Here is a 19,742-nt window from a genome sequence, read left to right as displayed (position 1 = left end):
TAGGCGAGCTCCGGTTGCCGTGTTCGGACACCGAACGGCAGTTGGACGGAGCCGCCGAGCCGAATGTCTGTGCTGTACCCGACTTTAACCCGATAAGACCGCGGTGCTCCAGACTTCAGCTGTTTCCGGTTCGCCGTCACATCGAAAGGGGGGGGGGGAGGGTCATATGGCCACCGGGAGGCTCCGTCTGGAAAATCGTCAGGAATAGGCACATTTGGTCTAAGAATAATGACCGTTTTCTGTTCACAACGGAAGCCGTTTTAAGCCGGACGCGTAATTACAGCTGAGCGGAGGAAGGCTGGCTCTCCGGTGCGGTGCATATAAACCCAGGCTCACAGTATGGAGAATTGCTGGATGTTCACGGACTGCATCTCCCCCCTCGAAGCTAAACGGCTGCTGCTTTATTCTTTTAGCACATCGCGTCTACTTTGAAACCGTGGCTTTAGTTATCAGATATAAAAAGTCCGTTTTTTTTCTAGGTGCCACTGAACAAGTAAGCGTCTCTCTCTTTTTTTTATTGTCCCGGTCTAGCCAACTCTGTGTGACCCGGTTTCTGCTGTTACAACCCGTTAATAAGCAGCCGGTTGTCCTTTTCCTGATACACAACTGTGGTCGGTTAGCTGCGACAGCTCAGCCGTGCCTTAACTGCCTCGTACTTCGAGGGGCATGCCTGGAAACAAACTGTGAGCGTTTCTGTGTTAAGTTGGACAGCAGGCCGCTTGTTGCAAGTTTTCAACCAAAATGAAATCGCCCCTGGCTCCCGGCATACGACTTATCACATCGTTTTCTCGAGATAGTTGGTAAGTTTCCATTATCGCCCATTCCTATTGTTGTCTACACTTCCAAGCAACCGGTTAATCGCACCCTCGCTACAGCTGTATGGGGTTAAAAGACAGCAGCTGGTGTGTATGTGTGTGAATTTATCTCCCTGCTGTAAATGATTGGCTTAGAAACATCGATCGCACACGTTCTGTGTATTTGAATGGGGCTAGTAAACCCAGTCTGGTAATTATATCGCTGCCTAATTTTCTGTATCTCTTCGCATGTCACAAACTCATCACTGTAGCGTGTCTTCGCCCGGTTGTCTGCGCCCGGTACAACCGGATTCTCCTGTGAGGATCGGCTGCACACGCCAAATATGTCATTTCAGAGCTTCCTCCCTTATGGTCACTGATTTGATCTTTAACGAATCGATACGGTCGTCGGCAAATTCAGCATTTGGGGAATTTGGCAGGACACGGGGCGCTTTATTGTTATAACATCTCGGCTTGTAATATCGCTTCCCGCTGCCAGCCGTAGGTCGGCGTTGTTGGGGCGGACGCTGTGGGGATAATTCCATCGCAATTTGGGAAGGGTTACATGCAAAGATATGATATTGCGGAAATCAAGACTCCGATGGTCCAGGATTTATTTAAGAAAGCCCATACCCATCAGGGGGGAAACAAATTGATGAGAAATTAAAAAAATGGAAGGAGAAATCCCCCCAAATTATTTTTATTATTTTAACTAATAATGTTTTTGTCCAGATAATAAGTTTGTGTCTTCTAACTATGACTTACTGTACGAATATTAAGGCACTATCATGATTATGAGAGAGTCTGACTAGGACTGGCACTAATAATTCTTTTCATTATCAGTTCATCTGCCGATCATTATCTCACATTAATGATTGTTTGATTTATAAAGCATCAGAAAAACGGTGAAAGTGCCCAGCGTAATTTCATGGAGCCCAGGGAGATGCCTTCAGATTGATTTGTTTGTTCGATTGACAGACAGAATCCATAGATTTTAAATTTGCTATAAGGTAAATCAGGAAAAGGCATTAAATTCACACATCTGATAAACTGGAGCTGTCAAATGTTCCGACCATTTGTGCTTGAAAATTGACTGAGGCTATCAAAATAGTTACAGAAAAATAATTTTCTGTCAGTCGACTAGTCGCTCAATCAACTTATTGTTTCAGCACTAGTGATGGCAATAGTTTAATGTAAAAGCAGTTAGTTTTTCATACTTCTTTTATGAGAACCCCAATTACATAATATATAATTATATATAAACATAATAGTCCAGCAGTCAGTCTGTTGCAAAAATACTTCCAAGTATACTTTATATACTTCAGAATAATGAATAGGTTGTGTTAATTGAAACTGTTTGTCACAGTGCCATGCCATGTCTCGAGTCTATGTGATAAAAAAACACAATGAGGAGCCGAAGAAGGCTGACATTGTGGGGTCATTTGGACGTGCCACAGATAGTTTATCTTTTTGTTAGGAACACTTGTAAAATCGAATGCAAACCGATACAACAGTCCTACGATAAGTCGCATCTTTGTGAAGTTAATAATGCTCAGTTTTCGCTGACAGTGGAGGAAGAAATACTCAGATCCTTTAACTAAGCAAAAGTAGCAAGAAAAGTGAAAGTGAGTCTTATCAGCTAAACTTACTTAAGGAAAAATCACTGGGTCTGCAGAAAAATGACCCCTGTGAACTGATATGTAATTATATATTACATCTTTAGATTGTTAATTGTAATGCAATGATGCTTAAGTAGCATTTTACTGTTGCAAAGTCAAACTAGTTTTAATTACTTTGGGCCCCCTCCCAAGGGTCACGGATAAATTTGAGGGGTCCTGAGATGATTCGTGGGAAAGGAAAGATGAAAAAACAAATTACCATAGCACATATTTAATTCATGTTTGGACTTTTCTCTAATGTTTGCTTTTTTGTAATATTGTATAGTTTACTCTTTGGGGCCTTAAACAGTTAATTTAGTGAAAATTTTAATGAGCAGGGTTACTGGGGGTGGTGTATTGGACTGCCTTATATAGAGGGATGTTTCTAATATTATGGACAAAAAAGAAAATAAACTGTAATATAATGTTATAATGTTAAAAACTTGATGTGTTTTTGCCCCTCAGTAATAGTGTAGTGCCATTAGAAAGATGTTATTGCACACATGTGCCACCTTATATACCAGATATCAGGTGTATGGTTTAGGGATGAACATCTTACCAGTAACACACATTTCTACGTCAATGGAAAGTTTTGAACATATGGAGTTACTTATTTTTGTGTTACAAAGACTCCTACAGACATTTTTATTTATGTAAAGGCTCTCGTTCTGTGACCGCAAACCATCAGAGATAAGTAAAATAGATTTCCATTTTTGTCTTTATTGTCGTTTTTTCTTGTTCTGTTTTCTCAATGTACAAAAAAGATTATTCTGAAGGGCCAGTATTATAATTAGTTATAATATTACTATAAATGGCTATTTATGATAATACGATTTTTCCACCACATCTTTATTTCAATCTCTTTTTTGCAGGTATCGCAGTTTCATCCTTTTCCTCACCTTCCTCTTCTACACAGCCTACCATCTGTCACGGAAACCTATCAGCATTGTTAAGGTGACTGGGGCGATTCAGTTCCTTTTTATCTGCAATTTTTGCAGGATTTTTTTCTGGAACTTGAGTGGGTCAAACACTGCCTATAAGATGCTTTCTGGAGCTCCTTCATATGAGTTTGGAAGTCATGAAAAAGGCAAAAATGTCTATCTTGTCTTCTTGTTGCTCCTCTTTGGTGTAGCTAAGTACAACTGAGGCACTCGGATATTTGCACCTAAGCAGAAGAATAAACAAAACACGGACTCAAGAAATCCAGGCTTCCCAGTTAAGAGTCCCAGCTAGCTGCAGTAAAATTTGAGCTTATGCACAAGTCTTCCCGGTCCACATTTCTGAATAAGGATTACAAAGGAGATAAATGAATGGAAAAGAACATGACCTGAATTTCCTATTCAGAGAACCAGACAAAATCTATGTCTAAATAGTGCCTCTCCAAGCAGTTTGTTAACTCTCAAGGTCAAATGGAACAATCAGATAGCACATATTTCTGAAACTGAAACCTCAGACCGTCACATTAGTACGGAGTCAGCAGACGTAAACAAATGCATGAAATTTTCTGTTTCACGGAAATTTACCTATACTCCCACCAGATCTTTCAGAGCAGCCGGACAAGCCCATAACTCTTGAGGAGCTTCAACAGGCTCTGTAAAATGTGTAAAAGGGAAAATTGCCTGCTTTTTGTTTGCAACTAAACTCCTGACTCTTAGACATAATGCATACGTCTTTTTTTTTAAAAAGCATCAATATTTTAAAATAGTTCAAATATTGCATAGTTGCAATATTGCAAGTTTTTTACTGCTAGAAATTGATTACCCTCCCTTCAGTATTCTACATACATAAAGTTAAAGCTAATGGCTAATGTTCTGGATCCGTATATTTGCCTCCCCTTATCCATAATGATCCACTTGGTTTTAATTAAAAACAGACAAGTTCCAGATAATATTAGATGACTGCTGCACGTTATTCATGCTTTTGATATTAAATACTCTTCGTCCACAGCCAGCATGTCTTAAGATGCTGAAAAAGTATTTGATTGCTTAGATTCAAGTTAATGATTTGTACAAAATGGTCTAAAAACAAGCAATAGCTCTGGTATTGTTAAGGCTACAGTTTGTTGATAGCAGCCACGGATTATTTGCAGTAAAAGTGGGCATGGGACTTTATGACAACTAAATGTAGCATTTTCCATGAAATTTTATGTATCTGGTACTGCTTTGTCTGCACTGTTTCATCTGCTTCCTTCAATTTTTTTTCTCTGATACTCAGAGTGAGCTGCACAGAAACTGTTCCACAGTCATTCGGCCAGCAGACCTTAACGTGACCAATAATGCTACCTGGTGTGACTGGGTGCCCTTTGGTAAGTGCTTTACTTGTTTGTCGTCTGTGGTCAGCTTGGATACTTCACTGATGAGTAGACAAGGCAGACTAATACTGAGCAATCTATATTGATGTGTTTTAAATGAGAGCAGATCTGGGATTTTTGGTGATAAAAAACAGATGTTTGAAAATAAAATTTAAAAAAATATAATATATATCAGGAAATGTATAGAGTAGACAAGTGTCCGGTGCGCTCATCAAGTTGCCAAGTGAGCACCATAGAAACATCAGTCCCAGGCTGCCTGAATGCTACCAACCAGTCAGTTACCGTTCAGCTAGGTAAACTCCAAGAACACTTCAGGGGAAAAAACAAAACAAAACCCTTTTAAATCACTGGAAAACCTTTTGTTTTCTCTTAAGTTTAACTGGCAGTGGTGTGTGAGGGTCACAGTTTGGTTGACATCTAAAGTAGTAGTATAAAATCGATAAATATACTGCCTTTGTGAATAGTTACTGCAGAGGCAGTGCACTATGGAGATTAATATATAGCATAGACTGTACACAGTAAGTGTCACTGTGAAATGACCTTGTCAAAGTAAACCTTACCTGTTGTGTGCTCAGATTAGAGGCAGCAAGTGCGTTTGTGTTTAATTTAGCTCTGTGAAAGTTGCTAGCCCCCCTGTAATACATGCGTGAACTTTTACCCACAGGCATTTTCAATTACTCTGACTCGAAGACCTCTGGTCAAGGTGAAGCTGGTTGGAGCTTTGCTTTAGTCCTTTTTAATTCAGTTATTACTGTTGGACTTGTATTCCTTCTTTATGGCATAAGTAATGAGGATTACTCTCCTGTCTTAAAACCACACACACACACACACACACACACACACCCACACACACACACACACCCAAGCCTAAAGTGGATAAAACTGACGTACTGTACCTGACACCTTAAGCCTTCATTAAAGTTTTATAAACCCAAGTCCAGTCTCTGTATCCTGTCCCAACAATCCATATTGGGGATTCTTTTTAATTAGATTTATTTATGGATCTACAAAAACACCACAATCCAACATATAACCTCCTGAACCAGCTAAATCTGTCACTACATTTAGATTATCTTATATTTTCATTTACATTAGTGGGTATTGGTATCAGACTTCAAAATTCTGTAGCTGTCTATTCTTAGTCTGAGTAGATGAGAGCAAAAATGTTTATCCTCAAAATATACTCTCATTTTTTTCTCCCACCACTGCAGGGACCCTGGGTTTAATTCCTGGTTTCACTTACATTTCACAATTTTCCGTGATGGTGGGTGGGAAACTGGAGAGAGCTAATAGTTTTATCTGTGTCATCTCTCTAGACCAAGACAACTATCAGACACTGTTTGGGGTCTTGGATAACTGTTTCCTGGTTGCCTATGCCATCGGCATGTTTTTCAGGTTTGTATGTGCTGTTGCTGGCAGACCTTGTTATGTTTTTGTCTGAGTGTGTGTGCTAAATTGAGCCAGAATTGTTTTCTTGTCTTCACAGCGGGATATTTGGAGAGCGCCTGCCTCTGCGGTACTACCTCAGTGTTGGGATGCTGACGAGTGGATTGTTCACCTCTCTGTTTGGCCTTGGCTTCTACTGGAACATCCACTCATTAGGGTACTATGCCTTCATCCAGGTAAACACAGAATACCATAAACGTCTGGACTTTCCTTTGTTCCCTGACTGGTTGCAAACATAGGAGGCCTGATTGGTTGGCCTGTTGTGTTCTGGCTACGAGCAACATGACAGAGTAATCATTTAGACATAAGGGCTGATGGAAATAAAGCTCAGACCTCTCACCTTGCACAATCAGATTTCAGTCGTCTAAGAGCTGGAATACTTCAGAAACATTTAAGAAACCTGTTTAGGACACAGGATACTTTCCCATCTTGTGTAATAAGGTTGCAGCTAATGATTATTCATCCGTCTACTCATTTAGTCTCTAAAAGCTCAGAAAATAGTGAAAAATTCATTGTTTCTCTAAGGAGTCTAAGGTGATGTCTGTAAAATTGCTTGATTAGATATTCCATTTACAGTTAATATGAAACAGAGAAAAGCTGCAAAGCACTCTTGAGAAGCTAGAACCACAGAATGGCTGATGTTTTTTCATGATAAATGATTGAAACGTGTTTAAATAACATTAGTATAATTGGCAGTGTTTCCCACAAATAGAATTTATTTGGGCAGCTCATCCACCCATAATTGCTTTTACTCAAAAACAAATGACACTGTGTTTCTTTTTTTTTCTTTTTTAAGTGTAGAAATGCTGGAATGGTTCGTGTGCAGTGGAATAAATGAAAAAAAGTATTTTCAGTAGTTTTTAGTTGGCTCGTAAATGTATTGATCTTTTATAGCACTGAAGTGTCAGATTACCTTCATAAAATCATACGACCCATCCCCATAGTCAAATTCCCAAGTAAATTAACAACCTATGGGAAACTATAAATAAAAATACTACCCATGCTATAGATAATAATAAGTCAAACTTACACCAATTGGATCTATAATGAGTCTGTAAGTTTGTAAGAAAAATGGTCCTCCTTAACAGAAGAGAGATGAAAATCCAATATCTTTAAAGGAGAGTGAAAAGATTGTAGCGCCTACATGTAGCTATCAAGAAATCACTGAATTATTGTATTAATGAATCCCTTTCACCCAATTACAGGTGTGATCAGTGTGAGCTCTGTGGGTCAGTACAGACCCCATCTCTTCCACTTAAAGAAGTAGAGATCTCATGGTGGCTAAGTCAGGCTTTACTCACACTTCACATGACTCACAGCTGCATCATATGACTGCAGGCATGTCATATGAGGTGGGCTTATTATAGGTCTGGTGTGGGAATGTTAAAAAGCACTGCGCAATGGGTTTGTAGTAGGGTTGTGAGGATTTGATGCCGTTAGTTAACACAGGTTGGTTTTTTCCCCTCTGTTTGCTTCACTCTGCAGGTCATGAACGGGCTGGTGCAGACCACTGGTTGGCCAGCAGTGGTAGCATGTGTCGGCAACTGGTTTGGAAAGGGGAAGTGAGTACCAGGGGCGCAGTCATGCTGACTATGCAGTGTTAGATGTCTTTTTTGTAGTTGACACACATGTATTTGTGTCATGCACATTTGTCACGTTTTACAGCACAGGGAAACCCGGCTTTGACTGAACTCAGACCATTCGATCCAAATCCACATCCTAAATCTAAACTGCCCCTTAAATATGAGTGGAACGTCAAAAACTGGTTAATGTGGTTCTTAACAAAGTAGAACTACAAGCACATCACAGTGACAAACATCAGAATGAGAACACTTCATTTTGTGAACAACAGTCCCACCCCTGTCTGAATAGGTCCCACCCTTTTCAGTTGCTGGTGTAAAGCCAGGGATTAAGTTCACTTGCACACAAGAAACCAGCCACTCAGAGAAATCGGACATGTTTGCATGCACTGTAATGACCTGGTTACTGTATCTGTGTTTACATGAAGCTGGTCAGTATAAAAGTACAAACTATGTGTTCTGAGTTTCAAAGTTACCCAAAATGATGGTTATTTGTTTTCATTAATTTCTGTAAGCTTTAAATAGTCAATCAGTTATTGATTATTAATGGAATAGTCGAACCTTTTGTGAAATTCACTTATCTCGAGTGTGGTAAGAAGATTGATATCAATCTCATGCCTGTGTGTTAAGTCTGGAGCTGGTGTCAGGAAGTGCTCGGCTTAGCACAAAGACTGGAAGCACGAGGGAACAGCTAACCTGGCTTTGTCTGAAGGTCACAAATACATCTACCAGCACCTTTAAAGCTTTGTAATTCACACGTTGTACCTTTTCTGTTTAATCCATTTGCAAACGAAATGGAAAAACTGCCAATTTGTGGTTTTAGGAGGAGTTATGTGCTCAAAGGATTTCTTTATTAAGGCTGTATTCACACAGACATTTGCCCTGCGTTAAAACAACGCAAGAGGCTTCATTGGTGAGGGTGTGTTGTGTCATGCTCCGGTGAGACAGTGAAATACAATCCAGGAGGAACAGATGGAGGAAAGGATTCATGCGTTAAAAGCTTAGTAGATGTGAAAACACAGCATAGTGGTTTGTAATACTCACAGACCAGAAAGTTATCAAGTTTTATCTGTTGTCTTGACAAACGTGAGTTAAACAGCAGAAATGCAGTGCTCGCGTTAAAAAATAAAGAAATATTCAGTTGTATGTGATTGGCTGACACAGCGCCTTGCTGGGTGACCTCACGTAGCATTACAGAAAAAGCTGGACCAGATTCAACTTCTTTGCCGCATGATGTGGCCTCGTTTGGACGACGCCCGCTCTTTGCCCCTCTGTGTTGCTCGTCAAGAAATTGTTCCCCCTTCGCGGAATTATGTGTTGTAAGAAACTGTAGTTTTTACATTTGAGTTTGTGTAGAAATTCTACAAATGATAAAATTGTGTTTATTAGTGAGCTCTAGTGTTGGTAGGTTGTTTTTTTTTTAAACTTTTGGCACAGCCAGGCTAGTTGTTTTCCCCCTGCCTCATGCTAAGATAGGCTAACCATGTCCTTTCTCCAGCTCTGTTCCTTAACACTGACATTGATATCAATCTCAATGTCACTATAGGAAGTAAAACAAATAAGTTTATTTCCCTAATGACTGAACTACTCCTTTAACCTGGCTGATGACTAATTAAGGGAACTGCTTAAGATTTGCATCCCCACATATATTATAGTAGGACACAAAAGGTGTAAAAGCCTATTTAAGAGCTTTTAGAATCCACAATCATATTTCTGAAGCAATACCTTTAATTCTCATTCACCTACTTTGTGTGCCTGTGTTTTGATCATCAGGCGTGGATTCATCATGGGTGTATGGAACTCCCACACCTCAGTGGGAAACATCCTGGGCTCGCTCATCGCAGGAGTCTTTGTCTCCTCGGCGTGGGGAATGTCCTTCATTGTCCCGGGGATCATCATCGCCTCCACTGGGATCCTGTGCTTCTTCTTCCTGGTTGAGAGTCAGTTTCTGGTCATCAGAGAAACCCACCACACCACGCTTCACCTGGGCAAATTACTGACACCCCTGCACTTGATGCGGGATCGTGCTTGACCTAATGTTGTTATGCAAATCGTTTTCGGTTGCTTTAACGTTCAAGGTTGAGGTCTAACTGAGCTACAGTACCGCTGCTTTGTTTAAAGTGAGCTAACTTAAGCTCTCTCTGACCGAGCAGCAAAAGCAGAAGGCGGCGGTGCATTACCAAACGAAGTTTGCCCATATGTATTTTCTGTGGGACACAATTTGCTTTTCAAAGCGGCGTAGCAGGCAGCGTATGATGCGCTTCAACACAACGACGCTTATTGTGGCACATTGACGTTTGTTACTGTCCTTAAAAGCACCGTTTTGTTTTTTTTCACAAAAATTATCCCAATCGACGTGTCCCGGCTACTTTCCCTAACTACTAACTTTCTTCATGGTGCGTTCGATGTGCGTAACAATTGTCTGTAAATGACGCAACACTACACAAAGCAGTCAGTGGGGTTTTAAAGCTAGCAGAGAGCGAGAAGAGATAGAGGAAGAAAAAGTATCAAATAAAGGTACATGACTGAGCAGTGACAACAAGTACTTGAAATCTTGATACTGGCGAGAAAACAGAAAATGATTACGGCTCCAACTATCTTATTTTTATTGCAGATTTATTTATTTATTTATTTGTTTGTTTCGATTAATCCAATCTAAATTCCCCAGATATTTATTTGCTGTGATATAAAACAGAAAAATGCAGAAAATCAATAAAATTAGAGAAAGTTTTCACATTTTTGCTGAATAAACGTTTCTGTTGATCAGCTAATCAATTGACTGATTGATCCCTGTCCCAGTCTTACCCAGAGTCAGATAAACAGATCAGTTATCATTTGCATCCCTCAGTAGAGCTGGGTGTGAGACATGTTTAGTCTACCTTAGAACAAAGACTGGAAGCTATAAAATGATCCCAAACCTGTCACATTTACATGTTGTGTCTTTAAGATTAAATTTCTTGTCAAACCTGAATGTTGCTTTTAAGTTCTCAGTTGCTGTAGAAAGACATTTCTGAGTCCCGTGTTTTCCTCTCTCTTATTCAGAACCTGAAGACGTTAACTGCACTCCTCCTCAGCACCATGTGAGTTATATCAGAAACATTCATCTTCCTAATTAATCCATAACAAGACTGCATGAACTCATGCATGTGTGTTTGTGCGTTAGAGTGATCAGGATAGCGGTGAAGTGGAGCCTCTCTTGCAGAACTCGCACCACGTCAATGTTGCCATCTCTACTGAGCCTGCGGAGGCTGTCGAGGACCACACCGAGGCCATTAGCTTCTGCAGGGCCCTCAGTATACCTGTGAGTGAAAACAACTGATATTAACTGTGGAAATGTCTGGATTGTTTGATTTGATAGGAAGGTGCGGATTTTGAAATGGGTCATTCAGAATTATTACAACAGTATTTCATATTTAAAGTTGTTTGTAAACAACAAATGAATAATGATTATGTATTTAATATTCTGAATTTGTATATACAGGTTGAAAGATATGAAGCTATTATGTGTAAGATTTGAAAATTGTTTACTTTGGCACCCTCTGTTGTGGCATCAGGAATGACACTGGCATCGGGATTGTAATAACTTTTATGCTGATTTAAAAAAAAAAAAAAAAATTCTAAAATTCAAGTTAATGAAATACTTTAAATTCAAATTCAGGTTTCGTTATAATCAAAAGAAATCATGACACTTTTATTCCACATAGCAGTAATTTTTAGAGAAAAAGAGCATACATGCAACATTATAAAGCATAAGCCATGTCACGTCACAGCAGGAAAAAACACAGGTCTCAATAATAAAAAGAAATTCCATGTAGCCGCTTCAGTTTCAGGGTCCTGGTGTTGTGCATGCTGCCTCACTGTCACTGTCATGTCTTACTGGGACACTTGAACAGAACAGAGCCATCATAAATGTTTCTAGTGACACCTGTTTTTTAAGAAAATGTCTGCTACGAAAAAGGCTTATTGTTACTCCATCCTGATGATGAGATAAAATGTGTGATGGCCTGTATGACTGAGCTCAGTAGGAAACGTTGATGGATCGATCAGTCACATACTGTATGCACACTTTGTGCATCCACTTTGCGGTAATTAATCAGAGCAGCAGAGTATTCGTCTCTGTAACTGTTCGTCCTTTCCACACTCACAATGAAGAGATCCCTTCCTAACACATTTTCAGTGTAAGATATGGAGAACGAAATCTACAGTCCTTGTACTGTGTAAAAATACATTTAATTCAGGTGGTGATGAACTTGTATGCATTTTAACACTGAGTAAGGACTGTGGATTTTGTCTTCTGTGACATATATATTACAAATGTGCTTTTCGTGGCCATTTTCCTGTAATTTTTTTCATGCATGTAATAAGCAGTAGCTATCTATCTTTCTTTATCCCGCCTACGAAAATCCGAAAGGTCAACTGACGTCAACGAGCACGACATCAGACCTATTTGAATCAATAAACAGATCCGAGATGTGGGTGGTAATTCTGAGATCTGCAACCATGCTAATTCAGGTTGGGCCGTGGGAGAAAAAAAACAAAAGGCATCTATCTAACTGCGGTCCCTGAATCCCGGAGAGAGATGCTGCTAACAGATGTCCTGGGGGAAAACACAGATGTAGGAAAAGGAGTCAATCAGCAAAGATTCAACCAAGGAAATTGTCTCCATTTGAATTCTAGAGAGCAGTCCAAAATGGCTGCACGTCTCCCAAAACTACTTACCAGGAGTGATTTCCAACCATCACATGGTTGTGTTTGTGTTAATTTGCTTTTCTTATGTCCCCGGCCCCGTGCGTCCCAGGAAGTTCATTGTGAATTGTAGCACTGTGATAATGAAAATATTTTGAGATGATGAAAGGTTCACCAGTGGTTTTCATGGTGTTTTGTGTCTCGCCCAGGGAGTGGTGGAGTTCTCTCTCTGTCTGCTCTTTGCCAAGCTGGTCAGCTACACTTTCCTGTACTGGCTTCCTCTCTACATTTCCAATGTTGGTCAGTGTTTACTCACATGCTTTTATCCACTGAGCATGATATCATACATGTCATATACTTTCATCCACATCATTTCAAGTTATTTTAAGGTTAATGAGAGTTTTGTTTTTCATTTTCAGCACATTTTGAGGCAAAAGAGGCAGGAGACATGTCAACACTGTTCGATGTAGGAGGAATTGTGGGTAAGCTATGAGCCCTGACTGATCAGTCATATCCCATAATCTGAAAAAAATGTATTTTCCAACATGTTTCATATGGAGGAAATAGAAAAGTAGAAAAGGAAATACTTTACATACAAACCATACAACGGGAATATGTCTTTGCAGCATAATTTTTAGTCTAGGGTCTTAATAATATGAATTTTATAACCAACTGAATCCCTAATTGTAAATTTAACCACCACTCAGTACGTAATGTTTACATTTATAAAGCCCTGAAATGAAAGCATTGAAATGTTTTACTTAAGAAGAATAGAATTTGTTTGGTTTTAAATCTCTGGAATGTAATTTCAGGTTTAGCAATTTCAAAAACTTAAAATCTTAACTTTAAAAACTGAAGAACTGTATGAGGTTTTCTTTTGCCTTTCGTTCATCTGAACTTCTCTTTCGTGGAACAAATGATTTACAGAACATAACCTGATTGGACAGATTGTTTCCCTTCATGCTCGAACTCTTATCCTTGATAACTCGGATGTTAAAAGTGTGAAATTTTCATCCTGAATGTATGTGTCTGAATTTTACGAATCCAATTTGAGCAACATTGGCATGACTTAACTCCTCAGATCAAATTTTGACAGTTTCAAAATAAAATATTTAAATTTCTCAATTAGATATTCAGTTGAATATTCAGATTCAAATCCTTACGGTGCATATTTGTCTCTTTAGCATAAGTCTTGTCACTTGCCAGGAGGACGTCATGGTTCCTAATCAATATGTCTAATACCCAAATGAATCCAAGCAGACTCTCCAACAACTCTAAGTACAGGGTTCATCATAATCATCACCAGAGAAAAACTGATTAACCTCAGGTCTATTTCAAATCAAGTCTGAACATCCCTGGATTCATTAGGGCTGGGTCTCCCACAGTTGTAATTTATCATTATCACAGTACTGCCGGGAAGATGTAATGTGAGTGACTATGTTTTGTGTGTACAGGAGGCATTATGGCAGGCCTGGTGTCTGACTACACCGGTGGGAGAGCGACAACTTGCTGCGTCATGTTGATTGCTGCTGCCCCCATGGTGAGTGTCACTTCATAGAATAAAGAATAATGGCCATAACTTCCAACATAGCATAGATTTTTTTCTAAGTAGCTGTTATCAAGGGAACATAAGGTTGAATGTGTGATGTCTGCTGATGGTTATGTTCATGTTCCAGCTTTTCCTATATAATTATATTGGACAAAGGAGCCTTGGTACTACAATTGGTAAGACTACTATTTTATTTATTTATTTTTTAACTATGACTCATTCTAAGATCTTTACATGACGCCTTGTCAACAGCCTACGTGGGTATGTTTAATGTCAATATATTCTGCTGTATGATAGATTGCTGTTTGAATAAAAATGAAGTTCTGAGACGGGGCTTAAAGACAAGGCTGGAAAACTGAGAAAGATTATGACAATTTTAATCTTCATGAAGGATTGGTCAAACAGGATTAGATTAAGATATATTCAGTAATAAAAATTACTCTCACTCTCTCGACATACACCCACGCAAATACACACTGCTGCATATGGTCTGCATATTGCAAGGATTCTCTGATATTTATTCAAAGCTGGAATGTGCCTTTTCTGACGTTTATGCACATTTTGATCAGAATTATTATGTGTTGATGAGCTTTAAACTATTTCACTGCAGGGCTTCCCACATCGTATTACGATAATATCTTGCCGAAAACAAAGACTGCCCTTGCTAACATTACAAAAATTTTTTACATTTTTATGAAACAATAACCTACAGGGTGAAAGAGCAGAGTTTCTACATCACACAGCAAACGCCACATATTTAATGATGTCACCTACTAACTAAATTGATCACGATCAATACGTAGGTATGCTGCTGGTGTGTGGAGGCCTGGTGAACGGACCGTACGCCCTAATCACTACTGCTGTATCCGCTGACCTGGTAAGACCTGAAGCATCATGGGAAACCTTACGTCCCTACCATCTGTTTAACCTTACAGCATCCAACATAAACAACAAGTCTTTTGTGAAATAGATAGTTTCTGTAATCCCACTGACATGTAGTGGACATGAATTAAAAAATGTAAACAACACGGATTCTACTTCCGTGATGTGTTTGTTGCAACAGGGGACACATGAGAGTCTGAGAGGAAACTCCAGGGCATTGTCAACAGTGACAGCAATCATTGACGGGACTGGATCAATAGGTACGTGTTGAGTGTCTGGAGAGAGTCAGCATCTACATCTTGATTTTCTATTTTCCATGACTCTTTTTTAAAGCTCCTCCAATCATTATTACTAATATTAACAATGGATCAAATCAATATTAGCACAAACTCAGTAGTTCCCCTCAGCTCTATGGTGTGTTTATGACCCACAAACTGAGCTCAGCTTTATTTCCAGGTGCAATGGGCAGCAGTTTCCAGCAAAATAGTTGCGGTAAATGCACTGTATGCTACCTGCTCAGCATCAAACAGCCGACAGACTGTTGCTGCTGCTGTTGATTTTTCTGAATGTCTTTTTTTTTTATGCCGTACTACAATCTAAATTCAATTCACCTCCGTCGGGTGTTTGCGGGGGGGGGACCTCTGTGAAGCACTGTGAAGTCCATAAACACAATAATAGAGCACCCCAAATATAGAGATACCCAAATACATTTTTTATTTTATTGTTTACTTTTGTGCTTGGACGTTATGGTTCATACCGAAATTCATTCCATGCATAAAAAATAGCATTTTTGCACTTTGCACAACTACAGTGTCTACATTAACTTATAGGTGTAGTACAATAAATTGTGTTTTCATTATTAGCCCTACTATGTATTTTTTACTTCAGTCATTAGATACAGTAGCTTCCATGCTTGCAGTAATACCACCACCCCGTGTATTATTGCATTTAAGGAGGAAAACTGAAAACTCCCTGTAAAAATTCACACACCAGCGACTACCATCAGTTTTTTTTTGATGGCTGGCCTGACCCTGAATAGGGCCGCTTTGTTCCCAGTGATTTCACTGAAGGCTATAAACTTGGACTCCTTACAACAGCTCATCTGTTTGCGGTGCAGAAAAGCACCAATGTTGATTTTACTAAGGCCACTGTAAGACGAAAGTGCCACATCAGAAGACTTGATCAATTTATGACGTTACTGCTGCCGTGAAACTGTGCACAGCCACCCTCTCTTTGTGGAGACGCAGGTATCAATCCTGCTGCCGTGTGATGGCCACATTAGTTAAGTCAAAGAAAATGAGCTACTGTGAGACAGTGTCTGAAAGCGTTGCAAGTCCAAAGTGTGACAATTGGCAACACTGTGATACTGAAGGAAATAGGACCAACAATGTACAAATCTCATTTACGTTTAGATGAAATATTTTCCTCCATCCTTTTGCATTTAACATTTAATATTTGTCTTTTCAGTGTTAATGTTTTAGAGGTGATAACATTTCAGCACTTTATAATGTTTTTTAAATGCATTTAAAAGTCTAAAATTGTTTGATGTTACATATTAAAAGTCAACAGACAGGCTTCAGTGTATTGATGTTGGCGTGTTCTCTGCAGGAGCTGCATTGGGTCCTCTGTTAGCCGGTGTGATCTCTCCCACTGGCTGGAACAACGTCTTCTACATGCTCATCTCCGCCGATGTCTTGGCCTGCCTGGTCAGAAATACCACCTTATCTCTTCACTCACATCACTCTTTAATCTCTTATAGTAAAGCTTTGAATGTTAGGCTGAGATTTGGCTTTTCATTACTGCTTATTCCAGCCATGTTTTGGATTTGGGAATTGTCCTGACTTACAGTATGATGATGATGTTCTTGTAGTTCTGTAACGACACCCTGACCGGCGTATTGCTTCTGTCTTCAGTTTTTGTCCAGGCTTGTTTACAAGGAAGCTCAGGGTTGGTGTGGACGTGCTCCCCGCGTCAGAGGGTGAGTATCACCCGGCCAACAGCTGTGGTTTTTGCCACAAAGATGGCCTCAAGTATAAATAAACTGTTTATTAAAGCTTTACCTTTACTTACATTCATTTCAGGAAGTCCCTTGAGATTTAAATGCTTATATTTCAATTGGACCCTGGCCAGGATAGCAAACCCTTATAAAAACTACAAATCTGTGAAATCATGCTTAAAATAGCCACTAAGGATGGCATGCAATAAAACCATAGGTTAAGAAAACATGGATCTTATTTGTGTTATATAATAACAGCGTCCCACCCCCATTATACCATTGGAAAGGAGGTTTCAAACACTGTTATATCCAATAAGCATTTTAAATTCATTCTGTAAAGCAACAGTTCTACCAGCATCTCTAAAGTTCATTAATAAACACATTATATGTCATTTGTTCAATTCGTACAGAGACAGAAATGTAAAAGTGATAATTTGTGGTTTTATAGGGTGTTATGTGCTAAAACTACAGGGTTTCTAGGTGAACAACAGCAGGGAGAGTGTTGGACAGACTGATTATACAAACTGTTACTCACCAAGAAAGAGTAACGCTATATAACTCCTGATAAAACCACAAATTGTTATTTTACATTTTTTTTTAATTGATTAAACAGTCAAGATATGACTTATTAATTAGTGATCTCGGTGTCAGTAGGTCGATTATTTTAGTATTTTTTTTTTTTTTAAACTTTGAACAGAGCCACGCTAGTTGCTCTTCCTGTTTCCAGTCTTTATGCTATGCTAAGATAACAGTCTCCTGGCTCCAGCTCATGAGAGCGGTGTCAAGCTTCTCATCTAGCACTTGGCAAGTCCACAAATAAATGTTTTTCCTAAAATATCAAATTATTCCTTTAAGCAATGAATAAAATAAGGATATTAACAACATCGCTGATACCATATGAACAAAACATAACATTATAAGCAGGGGTATTGTATTTGATTGCATTTTATATGTCTAATACTCTTACTCAAACTAATTGTAACTTTTTATTATTTCAACTTTTTATTGAAGGTTCAAAGAAATCTGAATTACTCTCAAAAGCAAACTGGGAACCAAACACACAAAAGAGGGAAACAGTGCTGAAACTGACCTCACTGTACAGTGGACAACCTCTTTCCATTGTGGCTGAAAGGAAACCGAGCCATCAGTGGAAGAATCAACGCACTAAACAGACGATTGAAGCCTTCTTCTTATTGTAAAACCGCGAGAAATATGTCTTTATAAAGACAAAGCTTTTTTATGACTAATCTACTCACTATGATTTGTTTGTTTTCATATTCTTTTATCATTAAAGTGTATATACTGTGCCTTTTCTTAATTTTGTCATTTTCTGGTTTATTGCTTACTGCGTCCCGACAATACTCACCATGCTGTTGCCACATTTTTTTTATTTATGTGATATTTAGATATTAGAGTGTCAGAGAGGCTGAATGGCTGAGTACAGTCCAACATTCAGGGAAACACTGAGAATGAGCCAGTTTTAAGTTAAGGATATTCTTTTCATGTCTAATATAATAAATACATAAAAACTGTATCCCTCTCCAAAAATCAGACCAGACCTCCTACCTCTATCTTCAACTTTCATCTATGCCAATTTCATGAATGAAATTATGAATAAAAGCGGGCAAAATGAGTGAATGAATCAAGCAAAATGCGGTACATAAAGCATGTGAGGAAAAATAAGAACTAGATGAGACTCCCAATTCAACCTTTTGTGCACTGTCTGAATTTACAAGAAAGGCAGCAGGATTCACAGAATTTTAAAATTGTAAATAAAGTGTCAGTTATGATACTTTAAACCCAGAAAGGTAGGTTATTTTAACCTCCCTCACTTAGCATCAATCAGCAGTATGTAAACATTTAATGAATGGTTTATAACACACTATAATGCATTTATAAGCAGATAAAAGTGGTTATTAGTGTATTTTGTCAGCCACTATTAACTCCTGGAGGCTGCTGTATAAACAGACAATGAATGACAATATAGTAAATCACTGTTGTAATAACATAAAGTGTGTCTTCATATGAGAAGTTATAATTGTTGAAAAATACTTTACATTAATAAACTCTAAAAATTAAACACTTACAGCAGCCTACAGCTAGATTATGTTGTGTTATTAAATCATGTATTAATGTTTCTATACTTCTAATAAAACAGTAAAATCCTGCTTTTATATTAATGCCTGAGTAAAAACTATCTAATTATCCAGTCACAGGGGCTATTTTTCTGCATTGTAAGTATTTACACTAATGGATACTATAATGGATAATAACTGAAGTACATTTTCCTTACGTAACATTTTCAATGCACGTGTAACGACTGTTTTTAACAATGTAGTGTTAGTACTTATACTGAGGTAAAGGATACGAATACTTTGTCCACCATTGTTGAAACCCCTGGTATATACTTCAAACTCAGTGTGTTGCTCTCAATACACAGAACTATGCAACAAAACCTGAAGATCCCACAGGAGCCTTATAGACTTGGAGAGAGAACTCGTTGAATTACACATTGTAAAGCAAGTTACACACAGTTGATTTGACTGTATGCATCATTAAAAAGAAAGAGAGTCAAATCCAGGACACACATCTTCTGTTTAATGACAGTAAATACAAGTTAGTAAGGGTCCCTGGAGCTAGAGGCAAATAATTCCCTGAGACTCAGAGGATCATATGGCACTGTTGCCACTTTCAACCTTTACCATGATAGCTTCAGTTACATCAGTAAAAACTTCACTTTAATCTTTACTTTAAAATAGTACCTGCTGTAACCGTATATAACATTGTCTGGCATCATGAGTATAGTTTTTGGTTTTATTTTGAGGATGAAGTCAGGAGTT

At 38.7% G+C, this 19,742-nt stretch overlaps 1 protein-coding gene across 1 annotated transcript; it reads left to right on the top strand.

Moving 5' to 3' along the window:
* Positions 1-177: 177 nt before the first annotated feature.
* On the top strand, positions 178-18,952 carry slc37a2 (solute carrier family 37 member 2). The gene is made up of 18 exons (XM_040151275.1): positions 178-800; positions 3,325-3,406; positions 4,667-4,757; positions 6,080-6,158; positions 6,250-6,385; positions 7,695-7,771; positions 9,563-9,729; positions 10,832-10,869; positions 10,953-11,090; positions 12,685-12,775; positions 12,895-12,957; positions 13,930-14,015; positions 14,152-14,200; positions 14,828-14,901; positions 15,088-15,166; positions 16,515-16,612; positions 16,820-16,884; positions 17,914-18,952. Exons 1-18 carry the CDS (start codon positions 742-744, stop codon positions 17,927-17,929), a joined length of 1,488 nt encoding a protein of 495 aa, XP_040007209.1. The 5' UTR covers positions 178-741; the 3' UTR covers positions 17,930-18,952.
* Positions 18,953-19,742: the final 790 nt, after the last annotated feature.

This window comes from Xiphias gladius, chromosome 17, assembly GCF_016859285.1.
Source record: "Xiphias gladius isolate SHS-SW01 ecotype Sanya breed wild chromosome 17, ASM1685928v1, whole genome shotgun sequence".
NCBI classification, from domain to species: Eukaryota; Metazoa; Chordata; class Actinopteri; order Istiophoriformes; family Xiphiidae; genus Xiphias; species Xiphias gladius.
Note: the sequence above shows the minus strand (reverse complement) of the source record. Positions and strands in the feature narration are given on the sequence as shown.